This window comes from Eulemur rufifrons, chromosome 7, assembly GCF_041146395.1.
Source record: "Eulemur rufifrons isolate Redbay chromosome 7, OSU_ERuf_1, whole genome shotgun sequence".
Classification (NCBI taxonomy): domain Eukaryota; kingdom Metazoa; phylum Chordata; class Mammalia; order Primates; family Lemuridae; genus Eulemur; species Eulemur rufifrons.
Genome location: NC_090989.1, coordinates 66,854,318 through 66,868,968, shown reverse-complemented (window position 1 = coordinate 66,868,968; position 14,651 = coordinate 66,854,318). Strand labels below are relative to the sequence as shown.

The 14,651-nt window shown below is 39.3% G+C and overlaps 1 protein-coding gene across 3 annotated transcripts in view; it reads right to left on the bottom strand.

The window, feature by feature from the left end:
• Window positions 1–8,907: 8,907 nt before the first annotated feature.
• KALRN (kalirin RhoGEF kinase) overlaps window positions 8,908–14,651 on the bottom strand; it is a 639,384-nt gene continuing 633,640 nt past the window's right edge. For all 3 annotated transcript variants that reach the window (XM_069475125.1, XM_069475126.1, XM_069475134.1), the window contains 3 exons: window positions 13,557–13,757; window positions 10,376–10,514; window positions 8,908–9,453 (listed from right to left, as the gene is read on the bottom strand). In XM_069475125.1, coding sequence (XP_069331226.1) covers window positions 8,908–9,453; window positions 10,376–10,514; window positions 13,557–13,757 — 886 coding nt within the window. The remainder of the gene's footprint in view (window positions 9,454–10,375; window positions 10,515–13,556; window positions 13,758–14,651) is intronic.

Here is a 14,651-nt window from a genome sequence, read left to right as displayed (position 1 = left end):
ATTCTAAAAAAGTTGATCCATAGAAGTAAAGTAAAGTAAAAATAGTCATTACTGGAGGCTGGGAAGGGGAGGAGAGATCAGGAGAGGTTGGTTAAAAAAGGATACAAAATTACAGCTAGATAGGAAGAACAAGTTCTAGCATTCTATAGTACTGTAGGGTGATTATAGTTAACAATAATTTATTACATATTTTCAAATAGCCAGAAAACAAGGTTTTTTATTTTTTTTTTGAGACAAGGCCTTGCTCTGTCACCCAGGCTGGAGTACAATGGCCAATTGTAGCTCACTGAAGCCCCAAACTCCTGGGCTCAAGCAATCCTCCTGGCTTAGCCTCCTGAGTAGCTAGGAATACAGGTGTGCACCACCACACCTGGCTAATTTTTAAAAATTTTTGTAGAGATGGGATCTTGCTACATTGCTCAGGCTGGTCATGAACTGCTGGCCTCAAACAATCCTCCTGCCTTGGCCTTCTGAAATGCTAGGATTACAGGCATGAGCCACCACACCTGTCCAGAAGACAGGATTTTTAATGTTCCCAATACAAAGAAATGATAAATGTTTGAGTTAATGGGTATACTAATTACCCTGATTTGATCACTACACATTGTGTGTATTGAAATATCACTGTGTCCCATAAATATGTACAATTATTATGTGTCAACTAAAATACATTAACAAAAATATATATTTTTTTAAAACAAAAGGCACAGCAGTACAGTGCACTACAAAGAAAATGGAGTTATCAAAACATTTGAGTTTTAGTCTCAGATCTATTTACTGGCTGAGTGATTTTTGACAATGCATTCCAAGTTATATGAGCTTGATGAATTTAATGAAGAAAATAAAATTAACTTTCTGTAAAGATCATTGTGAGGATTCAGTGAGATTCAGTTTATTCAAAAACACTTTATAGAAAACTAATGTAATATGGATTGTACCAATTCATTTTGTGTTCTGCAATTCATTTACCCAGGCTGGGTAAAGGATCTTGATTCTAACCAGTATTTAGTCTTACTTGTTTAGGTATTTATCTTTATCCTAAAGAGTTTCCTTTAATGTAAAACTTCATGCAATAGTTCAGTCTTCATCCTTTCCATAGACTTTGCTCTATATTGCTCACTGAACCCCTTCCATCTGCCACTCATAATGATTTTAGACTGAACTTGAGGCTCTGATTATCATTTGTATTAGGGCTTTTACTAATTTCCTATAAATGTATTGGTCATTCCTTTCAACCACTTCCCCTCAAAAAAATACAGGCTAGGATACTGTTTTTAATTGTTTTATTATATTATTGTTTGATATACAGTATAGAGACACAGACACACTGAAACACACACATTTGTTTTAAGTTCTCTTCCCCCTCAGTTGTCTTTACTCCAAATAACGTAAGTTACTTTATAAGAATTTGTTGTGATTAAATGAAATATTAATTATAAATGTGCTTTGTAAGCTATATTGGTGCTAAAATACATACAAATCCTGGATCTCAAAAAAAAAAAAACCATAGGGCTCATTATTTTAATTTATCAAACTGATTCTGATTTCATTTCTATATTTCTTTATTGTCTATGTTTCCGCTGAAGAGATTATGCTGCATGGCCAATGAAGAGCCCATGCTTTTGACAGGTATTTCTCATTACAAATAAATGCAATAAAATCTTGATGCAATAGAAGCCAAATGTTAAAGCATTTTGGTCCTTATTGGCAAAGTAAGTTAATCGAAACCCTTTAATCTCTAACACTTGGGCTAATTGACAGCATATTGTTAATCAGCCTTGTTTGCACTTGATGGCACATGTAGACTTTCAAAGCCTGATCATACCTGCGTAGGCTAACCCAGATTCCTGGAGTCCACACTAGAATGCCTAACCTTGTGAGAGCCAGCCCAAATGGCCTGCCAGCATTCTAACAACGTTACCATCTAAAACATCGGAATGAAATTAACAACCTGAGGCTTCCTTGGCATTTTGGGGTAGAGAAATGCCTTAAAATACTCTAGGGCTGCGGTCCCCAACCCCGCCACTGGCCACAGACCAGTATTAGTTTGTTAGGAACAAGCTTCATTTGTGTGTTTACAGCTACTCCCCATGGCTGGCATCACTGCCTGAGCTCCGCCTCCTGTCAGAACAGTCACTGTCTCCCATCATCCCAGATGGAACCATCTAGTTGCAGGAGAACAAGCTCAGGCTCCCACTGGTTCTGCATTATGGTGAGTTGTATAGTTATTTCTTTATATATTACAATGTGATAATAGAAATAAAAAGCACAATAAATGTAATGCACTTGAATCATCCTGAAACCATCTCCCCACTTCAGTCTGAAGAAAAATTGTCTTCCATGAAACTGGTCCCTGGTGCCAAAAAGGTTGGGGACCACTGCTCTAGGGCACAAAATTGTTGCTTTCTTGCTAAAATGCTAGGAAGAAAGTGTTATAGTGATAATGTGATACTTCTACCTTGTCAAAGGATTTCATATATTTGGGGGAAGAGAGGGAAAATATTACTCTTTTCCTTGAACAAAGGTTTTACTTAGGAAAAAAAAAAGACAACCAGGTATAGTATCTTTAGTATAGTATATTTATAGGAATGCATAACATGTGAGATGTACATTTTGAAGTTTCATCCATAACTTATAACATTTACTGTAGTAATTATAACAAGACAGCAGGTCATCACTTTACAACATTACACATGAGTGATCTTGACTTACAAATAAAATATTTACAACCTACCTTTACAAAACGACATTGTGTGCATACAAAATGAACAACTGCAGAAAATTTAGAAATAAAACAACCAAAAACCCAGAAGATACACTTAAGGCAGACCAGCAAGACACTGAAATAATTAAGGCTGTGGAATTCTTCTGCACCTTGAAAATATAGAGCTATTTATCAATACTGTGGAGTGATTTGAAATCAATTGTTACAAGCCTGATGGAAGTATGTATTTATATGTATATGTGTAATGGTCCCTATGGGGAAACCTGTCCACTTATGGATAAGGCCCTTTATCTGAATGGCCAGAGAAGCCCACCCCAAATTCTCAAAAGAACTGAGTGGGGAAGGGGTCACTCAAAACCAAGAGATGCCAATATAGTTTGCAAACCAACTATTAATAATTTAAATATAAAGATAGTTCTAAGTCCAGATAAACAGAGTAACCTAAATGATGGCCCTATTATGTTTCACAGTTGCTTTGTGGACTGCAAAAGATAGCAAATTAATTCCCAGACGAGTAGAATTGGTCTCCACAAATTAGCCCTAATGGTTTTGAATGGCCCTAAATGGTTTTCCAATAGAAAAATTGACCCACCTGGGCTGTCTGCAAATGGATAGATTTCTGCATATGAGCAATAACATATACATACATATTATACACTATATACATGTACAGAAGTACATATATCCGTATTTTCCAACAGTTTGTACTTTGATCACTACTGTTCTCTGAATAGGATCTCATTCTGAAGAGTATGTTTAGTTTTTTCACAGTCTTCATATTTTTCCTAACTACTAGTTTTACTCACTTTCCCCATAGAGTAGGCTGAAGTTTGGCAGAAACAGAGGTAAAAGCACCAGGGTCAAAAAAAATCAAACAGAGAGATGACAGATATGGCTTCAGTTAGTAAGAGAAGACGTATGTTAACTTCAAATTCATAGCCACAGTCTTTGAGGTCACAGTAACAGTCTCCATAATACTCTAACATGGATTCAGTTCTTGATGGAAGCCAGATATTGATGGAACTCCTAAGCTGGCTATCCCTGGGCTGGCAAATTAGCCTGGTTAAACGAAGCCTCAGGAATTGGCATTCCAAAAATTGTTATTTGCACTTTTCCCTCCACTCCCCCCTTTCTCAGCTAACCTCACTATCTGAAATAAGTTATCTAACTAAACAGTTATCTTGATCATTTGAACAAAAACTAAATCTGACCATATTTTAGAATCTCCCAGCAAACAGAAAGTCAGGAAAACACAATAACCTATGAGTATTAATTTCAGGCTTTCTGTAATGTCCATTAAAAATGAAAAGTTATCTTAGAGTGATTGCTTTTTCCCCCTCCTCTAACTTCTATATGTACTAAAAATGAGGAAGAAATGCTTTTCATAGAAAATATGGCCCCATGATATTTCTGTCTTCTACTATTTCTGTATAAATTTTTATGTGGATAATATTTCCTATTAAAAATATCTAGTGCTATGAACAAATTTCAGCCCTTTTTAACCCTCTAGAATTAATGAAACAACTGAGAGCCTTATTGTTTCTAGAAAATAAATATTAATATAGTAGTTTTCCTTATCTTGATGAAGCATGTATAAGCTCTATCTTCCCTAAGCCCATCATGGGCTTAGTCATTCATTCCCAAATGATCCCTGGACTTTAAATAGTGAAGAAAAATCATGTGCAGTTTTACAAATAAATCTGCTGAAAGCTCATATACTGTGTTTGCCTAACTCAGACTCCACAGAGATGCTACCCAGGAGAGAAAGAAATAAGGTCTGTATTCCTCAATACTCATCCAGTACAATTCACCAGCCACCCTGAATAAGGATGTGGTGAGTTTGCACTTTTGCTCTATTATAAAGACCCTTTATATTCAAAATACTTCCTCCTCTATCAAATGCATGGGACAAAGTTCTAGTTAATGCACAGAAATAACCACCATTTAGTTTATATAATATTTGCTCCCTCATATTCTCACAAATCTAAATTTCCATGCTATTCCACATAGTCAGGACAAAAGTAATGACTAACTCATGGGTACTAAATCACAGAGGTTATGGGACAGCAAATATGCTACTCCCAAAAGACTGAACCATCTTTAAAAAAAAAAAAAAGATTCAAGGTTTTCCCTTCAAAAACCAACAGTCCAATTCATTTCTGTGCATTTAATTTGCCTCTTATGATAGATTCCTGTGAGACTGTGAAAAATGAATTGTCATATGGGAAGATGTTTTATTCTCACTTCTGCCCTCCCAGTGAGGAAAGTGGCTGTTTGGGCTCTTCTCTGTCCATTTTTCCAGAGCATAAAGCTTGAGAAGAGAAGGTAGCGGTTGCATTGGAGGGCATTTTGCTCTTTGCATCTGCCGTGAGAAATACTGGAGAAAATAGTTTATGGATGTAAGACTTCATCAGCTTTCCTAACCCTTTTCTGTTTTAAGAAAGACAAGCTCTTAAATGATCAAAATTATAGGCTAAGACCAAATAACATTTAGACAAAGAGCACCTAGTACTTCCAATTGAAAGCAATTTACAGGGTTTAATCTTATGAGTTTGTAAATGGTATCTAAAGATATGAATATTGAAAACCTGGAATGTTCTAAGTTACTATCAATAAAATTCTTAGCACTGGCAGTGTGTAGCACTTTAAAAAAATCAAAGTATTTTCTAGATGTCCCAACCAAGGTTATTTCCCAACATTCCTGTGAGATTAATGTCCTCCCTTCTTCCTCTCCTCCCAACTCCCATTTTACCAATGGGATATTTGGGGCAGGATAAAACAAAGACTTTCTGTAAGAAAAGATGAATCAGGAATAGCTGAGGTTGAAACTCAAGAATTCCTTGTCCCACCCTATATTCAGATATTTTCATTTAAAGATATTTTGAAATGAAGAAAAAATGCTGCAATATCAGTAAACCTAAATGCAATAAACTTCTTTATCTCCCATCCTCCCCTCTGAAAGGCACTACTATTTATAAAGGCTTTGTGAACCACAAAGCAGTGAAGCCAGCTTTCTCCTCTGCTTCCTCTACTCCCCCTAAGATTGTTTATGGCTGAGACAGACCTGAAGGACACCTTCAACAATTTCTTTTCTTAAAAATTTTACCACATTCAGCTGTAAGTGGATATAAATCTATTTAATTTGAAACAAATGTAAAAGATACAGGAAGTCATTATACTTCATAAAAGTTATTACGGGTTATCCCTGATCTTTTCTTTCTTTCTGCATCCCACTCTCACAAAGCAAAACAAAACAAACCCAAACCCTATGCAATGAATAGAAGCCAAGCAAGAAACCTGTGGCTTTGACCATTATTTGTTTTTTCCATTTAACTGGAAGTTCACTCCCACTAAGAACTACCAAAATTATAGTAGAAGTGGACTATTTTCTCTTCTTTCCCCTCCTCTCTACTACCAAGTTATAAATCTCTCTGCCAAAATAGGGACAGCGTGGTTCCTGATCCTTCTTCCCTCACCCAGCTGCCCATAGAGCAACTTAAGCACATTTACCAGCCCTATCTTCTGGGATTCCTTGTTAGTTCCAACTTGCCATGGAGAATTCTTGAACCAAGACCAGTATCTCATCCCTGTTGGGAGGGACCAGGAGCTTTGCAGACAGGGAGCCTCCCTGTTCGTTTTCTTCAGTTATCAAACTATATAAAATATACTCCCTTTTTCTTAGGGCCTCTATTAAGTTCCTTCTATTCTAATGATTGTACTTTGGCTCCAGTTAACAAAATTATACTACTTTGTATGTCCCTCCTCTCCTGTCCTCACTTCCCCAACTGTGTGTACCTGGGTGGATTCCATGCAGCCCCACATCTGGGTCATCCCAGCTCTGACGTAAAAGCCAACACAAAAGCTCGAGCTCCAACATTCTGTCACTGCCCTCCCCACGACATGATACCGGTAATGCTCTCCTGCCATAGTCTGTGTCCTAGGCCCTGTCCCTCTAGAGCAGAAACTCAGCTTGTTACAAAAATTCAAAATGACTCGGCAGGGGGGCTCTTGACTGAAGTCACGTGCAGTAGATGGAGCAGCACTTGCCACGCTGTCCCTTATGGATACTGGTAGTGCTTGGCGCCTGCAGCCGATCCCGTGACAAACCCTACGGACCAGGCTTTCTCTTTCCTGCTATACACCATAATGAAGAAATGGTTACTAAAAGAGTTTTTAGTAAATATGTTTAAAATCTTAAAATATTCTATCACATAGCATTTGTACATACATAAAGATTCAAATGAAGACTATGGAGGATGAGCCGAGAGAGAGCTCTGAGGGAGTGAGGCTTGATGACCCAGGGCCATTCAGAAACTAGGAAACAGATACAGTCGGAGTCGGTTTCTACATATTTGGTTAATTCCGAAAATACTAAGTGCTATCTAGTCTTATTGCTTATACTTCCTACTAATTTATTCATCTATAATCTTGGACGGGATGAGGTGGAGAGCAGATGAGGAAGCTGACTTTGAAACCAATGGAAAAGAATGATGAGTATTTTTCGTTTTATATTTCCACTGTGAGAATAAATGTTTTTATGTATTAAAGTTCAGGCTTAGTTTCCACCATTTCTTTTTCATTTAAATAGGTTTGCAGTTCTATTTAGCCTTCATAAATTCTCTGCTTGCACATCTGTGTGGCATGATTTTTGTTTTCTCAATCCCATTGTAGGAGAGAAGCAATGCCATTAAACCTGATGTGAACAGACACTTGAATTACATTTTTAAAATATTATTTGCATAATAGCAATTTTCAAAACACATTCTGGAAAACAAAGAATGGATCATGTACAAACACAAAAACAAAAACTTCCCCCCAAAACAAACAAACAAAAAGAAAAACCATGAAATGCCCAGGTTTAATTTTGTTTTTCCACCAGAGGGAAAAAGGGCAGTTAATAATCTTGTATGGAGAATATCCACCAGAAAGCAGCATTGGCCTCGAAGTACAATTAGTCCTTTTAGTCCAGAGAAATATCGGCAGCTGAGTGGTGGTAGGTATTGCGATCTCAGTTAAAACTCAATGCTCTGTTAGAGTAGTATATCAGGTTTTGCTCCATGGCTTTAAAAAGGACTTAGGACCAGGCCATTAAAAGGTCTATATGGCTGCCTCCTTTTGGTAAGCACCCCTTAGCTTCAATAAGGAGTTAGAAATAAAGCAAGCCAACTTTCTGAAGACTGTATTCTACAGCTGTAGAAGAAATCAGAAAGCGATGGTACGTTGTTGATAGCAACTATAGTTTTTTATTTGCCCTTTTGTATGAACCTGTTATATTTGTTTACCTATTTCCAACCAGGTGTAGACATAAAAATAGCCCCACAACTCTTACTGTATTTGAACTTATTTCCTGGCAGGCTTTCTTGCCAGAATAACTCTGAACCACCAGTGAGTTCAGGAGTAGCGTTTCATATACAGAATCTATCTTAATCAAATAACCTGTGACTGACAGAAAAAAATCTTCTCAATCACAGATTGCAAAAGGGTAACATTGCTTTCTCTTAATGCACAGGTTCTGGTAAAAGATTCTATACAAGATTTATAAAATGCTCTAAAAAACTTGTCATCTAATTGTGCTTAGTCAAAACAATGTAATGTTTCGGTAAATAAATTACTGTCTTAACTGGAGCACTCAAAGTTACTTATGATTGATTTAATATATATCTCTGTATTATAAAACTCTGAAACCTGCATGGGATATATTATACTGTATGTGTATATGTATCCTGTTAAGAAACTATAAGTCATCTAAACCAGAATGGTTGACATACATGATATCTCTGTTAAATAGAACTTTTTGTTTAAAATTTCAGCAAAGGTGGGAAACCTTTTATGCTCACCACAGCGAGCTAAAGGTTTACCCAGTTAACCACTCATTTTGGAACATACAATTAAAATTTTACAACAGCTAATATTCTTGTTATCCTTGACCTTCTTTTCAATACTTCCTGTGACTCTTTGCATCTTTATTTCTTCAGAATGATCTTCTGGAAAGCCCCTGAATTTAGGGTGACTTTTACTGCTGCTCAGACCCTGAATAACCACTGAAGAGGTTTAAGAGGTACATTGCTCAATCCAGAGAACCACGTGGAGTGAAATAATGAACACAATTATTTACAGACACATTCAGTCTTGCTTTGGTTCACACTGTACTTGTATGTGAAACCTCAGGGGCTGGGAGACGGCTACGACCCTTGGTTCACCCGGTTGACAATGTAGCTCTTGACATTGGGAATAGGCCGCACATCATTCTGGTGCTTGCGGCGCTCTATGAAGCACGCCAGGCGGGAGGTGTCCAGGGGGATCTTGGAGTAGCTGCCATTGTGGGGCTGCAGCCATGGATGCTGTAGGCAAGTGGCCGCCGTAGGCCGCCTCCGAAAGTCTTCCTGTAAGATCACATTGATGAAATCTCTGGCGGCATTGCTCACGCCACAGAAGTATTCATGGGGAAAGCTGAAATCCACCCTGCATACATTGATACATGTCTCCTCTTTGCTCTCATCCAAGAAGGGGGAGACCCCACTCAGCATGACATACGTCAGGACCCCAATGCTCCAGATGTCTGTGCCCAGGGAGACAGGGATGCCTTGGATCACTTCTGGGGCAGCAAACTCGGGGTTCCCCAGTAGGTGGTGGATGTGGAAGTGGCCCGAGATCTGGACGGCATCCTCCAAGTCGATGAGCTTCACTCGAGGCACTGGAATCCGTAAGTCAATGAGCAGGTTTTCAGGCTGCGGAGATCCAAGGAGGCAGGGAGAAGAGAAGTTGAATTCTCTGTTTTGACTACCAGTAGGACTCTGTTAATTCAAACATGGTTCTGCTATAGCCCACAGCATATGGCAAATTCCCTATGTAAAGTGCTTAGGAGGCCTCAAACTATCAGTTTGAACTCACTACACTCTGAGTTTGGGTGGTACTTCAGAGAAGTTGTTTGACATCGAAAATCATGCCTTCTTAACTACCCTTTGCTTCTGCATTGAATCCAGAAAAGAATAAATTACTCATTTTGGAGAACAAGGGCTCCCTTTTGAGCAGCATGAAAGAGAAGGTGACATTTATTGGCTTCCTTCTATAAAGTTAGATTAGGTAGGTAAAGCTTCCTTACCTTCTCTCGCACCAGCTGTCATTGTGACTGCTACGTTCTCGTTAATTCATGAATAACGAACTTAAATTGTGTGACAACCTAGTTTCTGTTTAATAGTCATGGCCGGGCGTGGTGGCTCACGCCTGTAATCCTAGCACTCTGGGAGGCCGAGGTGGGCGGATCGTTTGAGCTCAGGAGTTCGAGACCAGCCTGAGCAAGAGCGAGACCCCATCTCTACCAAAAATAGAAAGAAATTATATGGACAGTTAAAAATATATATATAAAAATTAGCCGGGCATGGTGGTGCATGCCTGTAGTCCCAGCTACTCGGGAGGTTGAGACAGGAGGATCGCTTGAGCTCAGGAGTTTGAGGTTGCTGTGAGCTAGGCTGACGCCACGGCACTCACTCTAGCCTGGGCAACAGAGAGAGACTCTGTCTCAAAAAAAAAAAAAAAAAAAAAAATAGTCATAAGGATTCTAATATAAGTAAATAAAATGAACTCAAATTTACATTCCTCAGAGGTAAGTTGGACTTAGCTGTCTCCCTGCAGGGGTTGCTATCTGATTACCTTTATGTCCAAATGCGCAACCCTGCAGTTGTGAAGGTACTGCAGAGCTTCCATGATGTCTCGGATGTAGAAAGCTACTTTTTCCTCCATCAGTTCATCGTGATTCATAAGGTAGTCTAGGAGCCGGCCATCATCCATCCTGAAAGTAGGGAGGAAAAGGCAAAGGAACTACGTTTGTGAAGAAACAGAATAGCACATGTACAAGTCAGTACAATCTCTAAGATCTCTCTTATTCCCTGTTACAAATGAAGATCAATGTTGCAACACATGTTTATTTTAGTTAGAGCCCAAAGTTAGTGTAATGCTCAGAACTGAAATAAATATATTGACAAATGTGGTGTGCTTCGGATAAGAAATCTGTATAACCTTGTTTAAGAAACATTCTGTTTTGTTAACTTTTAAAATTCCTCACAAGGAGAAAGATCTGACGCCCCCCTTAAGAGGTCAGATTGATAAGAGAGCCTTCACCGAGAGAGACTTTAGCAATAGGTGATTAATCATAACCTAGTGGCTGTGAGCAGCCCCACATGTGTTTTCCAAAATGGTTTTATTTGTCAATTTTTAGGTGGGGAAAATAAAAAGTAGGCGAAGTTTGTCCTTGAGATTCTTGATTCTTTTTTGAATCCTTTGCCTTCTGGGCAACTTTTCCAACCTTAAAGACTGTGATTGAGAACGTGGTACTATGGGGAGACAGCCAGACCTATATTTGAAAGATAGTTGAACTCTATGTTTAGTTGTCCTTGAAGTGAACCATCTTTAAAGTGTAAATAACAACAACATAATAATAATAATACCTACTTCATTATGAGGCTTATGCAAGGATCAAGAGAGACAATGAGGCATTCAAGCATAATTGAGAGCATAAGTAAGTGCTAAATAAATGGTATCTATTTTCAGGCACCCTGTACCCTCTTACAAGAAGGAGTTACCAAATGTCAGGCAGTTTTTCTTTAATGGGCATTGGGCTGTTAAAAGCACATCTCCAGGAAATGCCCACGCAGGGGAGCTTGATCCAGGGTCAGAAACTACTTTCCATCACAGTTGAAATCCCCCTGGGCAAGTTTCTCTTTTCTCCTCTGGCTCAGTTCCTTCCATTGGTCTCTCCTGCTTTCCTTGACAGGAGCAAAGGCCAGGACTGACGCAGGCCCCTCTGCCTTCCTCTGACCCTGCTGGGCGTGGGGTAGGAGTGGTCAGAGTGAAGTGGAGTAGGATTGGGCTTGTTAAATGAGTTCCCCTGAACTTCTTGGATGAAGGGAGAAATTATTAAATAATAGTAACACTGCTCCAAGACCAGAGGCTTAGCCACCAGGTTCAAGCTTAGAGCTTTTGGATAATGCAGATGCCCATATCCCATCTCAGGCTGGGGAATTGGAATCTCAGTTGCCTGATAGAGAAAAGTTCTACCAGCAACTCTAGCGACTGCCGAAGGGGAGGCCCCCAGTCACGCATAACAGCATTCAGCAAGCGGTTTAGCTCAGGCACTGCCTCTCCACAAGTCTTCCCTGAACCTCAAGTCCAACCTTTTAACGTTCTCACAGCAATCCTTGCCAGTGCATCTGTTTATTTCTTAGTATTTACCATACTATATTGAAATCATCCATTCATCTACTGGTCTTCCTCATTATAACTCCTCAAGGGCAAGAACTGTATCTTTTCACTCTTGTTCCCCCCACCCTGGCCCCAGTCTGCACAGGCGGTGGTGCACCGTGAGTGCTCAGTAAATGTTTGCTAAACTAGTTCAACCCAATGTTCATCAATCCACAACATCTCTGAGAGGTTGGAGGAATTCTTCAGTCTTCACAGTTGAGGACCCTGTGGCCCAGGAAACTGTTTCACTTCAAATCACAGAGCTGGGATGTGAGCCCAGATTCTTTTTTCCAAGAACAGCTTCTTTCCATGGCCTTGTGGCAGACTGATACTCAATACCTCCCTTCGGAACAGCAGTCAGCAAGTCTGAAGGGGCAAAGGTTCTGGTTTGAGGACCATCTTGGTACATGGCCACAATAGCTTTTATTGGAACCCAAGCACAGATGTTGTCTGTTGTAGACAAGGAGAGTTCACTGGCAACAGAGTATGCGTTTTGCGTTAGGAAGCTCCCAATAAACAGGTTAGGCTCTGAAAGACTGTAAGTCTGTTTGTTAAGTCCAAAGTGACAAACTAGCAACTGCTACACAGCTATGTAAAGTGAAGTTACAGGTGAACGGTGCTGGTTTTATCCCCTCTTGTTTTTTTTTCAACCTATTTAGAAACGTAGCCAAAGTTGTTTGCATTTAAGCTTTCTTTTTTTCATCATAAATAAATTTATGCTGAGTTATTGCTTCAAAGACCCCCTTACACACACACTTAGGCTAACAAGCACACAAGAGCAAGACTAAAATGACAGTTGGAAGGCTGACGATGCAGGTGCTTCTCTACTGAGTATTGATTCATGTGGAGCCATACACAGCATTGGCCTTTGGTGGAAATGTCTGTCTGCTGCGTAGGCCAAGGGCCTCATTAGCACCCATCTTATAACATATTTCTATGTTATTTCTATTACTTCTGAAAAGACTGTTTTCTTTAGCCTCTGTAAGACCTCTTTAAACCATAGAGCATGCTGTCTATTTTTAGCCTGGGGTGGTGGTTGGGGGTGGCGGGGGTGGGGGGGGGAAGAATGACCGTATTGCTCTATTTGATCTATTCTAGGGGCCAAATATATGGTTGCCTAAGTCTCTAGAAAACCTGGAATGTTTTGAAGGTCAGATTCTCTCCTATGAGGAATTTCTTGGGTGGTAGACTGGGGATGCAATGGCAGTACATTGAGGTACAGACCCCCTCTTTCATCTCAACTCCACTCTGTCAATCAGCCTACCGTCCATGAGCTCTTCCTAAATGCCTGCCCAGCCCAAGAGTCCAAAATGCAAAGAAAATGAAAATTGGAGTGAGAGAGATATGGGTTCAAGTCCCAGCTTCTCCACTTCCTAGATTTAAGGAGCTAGTTTTAAGGACCTTCCTTATCCTTGATTTTCTATTCTATAAAATGGGAATAACATTTATTATTAAATGGGGGAGAGAGTGCCTGTTACATACAGCACTTTGTAAACTATAGGACATCGTATAAAAGTTAACTGCCTTTTGTATTAATTGTGGGCAAGAGATAAATGGATGGGGACCACTTTAGAAGGATGACACCTGTACTTACAGTTCCAAAATCAGGATGTAGGAAGTGGGGGACTCGTAGGTGTCGTGGAGAGTGATGTACTGGGGGTGCTGGAGGTGCTGGAGTAAGGCAGCCTCGTGGGCAGCCTGCTCTTTCTTCTTCATTTTTTTGCTAACAAATTTCACAGCCACATCTTTGCGGGTAGCTTTGTGAATGCATTTCTTTACTATAGAGAAACGGCCTCTGGAAAAACAGAAGGGAGAAAGAGTTTTCCAACATTTATCAATCAACTAGGTATCATTTTATCCACAGATGTGTGAAGTTTTGTGTGAAGTGGTCAGAGAGTAGCATTTTATTAGGAATCCTACTCTCTTATATTTTAAATTATAATGTTATTAAAAAAAACCCATTTTTCCTTCTTTAGCATTTTAGGATTCTTTGAGTTACAAAAAGCTAATGAATATGATTTTTATCCAATATATTTCTCTGTCATTTTGAACATCAACTGCAGGTTCAGTTTTCTTTTCTAAGCAGAATATGTATTTTTATAAAATATAACAATAAAAACAACGACATTAAAGAAGGAGTTCTACTCAATGATAATTTAAAAAACATTTTAAAGACTAAATTTTTTCATTTTATGTTTATTATCGTTTTATTATGGAAAATTTCTAATATACACAAAAATAAAGAGAACAGACCTCCCATGCAGCTAGCTTTACTAATCCTCAGCATTTTGTCAATCTTGTTTCATCTATTCCTTTTCTACCTCCTGCTTTTATAGCAAGATCCAGATGTCATGTCATTTCATTCATAAAAACTTCAGTTTGCACCCCTAACTGGCAAAACACTTAGAAATATGTAACCACCCACAAAATTACCCATCCCTGAAATAGAATGGCTCCCAGATGCAAGCCTGTGGAAAGTATTACAGTAAGAGAGCTAAGTAGAAGTGGCACAGGTCAGCAATGGAAGCAGACAAAGGGAGAGTCAATGAGGTGACAAGGCAGTGCCATCCAAGCCCTGTCCATGAAGTGCCCTAGCCCATGAGCAGAGAAGTGAACAGTCTGGAGACCAGCCCATTCCTCCAACGGAAATGGGCGCATCATGGCCACCACTACGATCATCCAACTGACT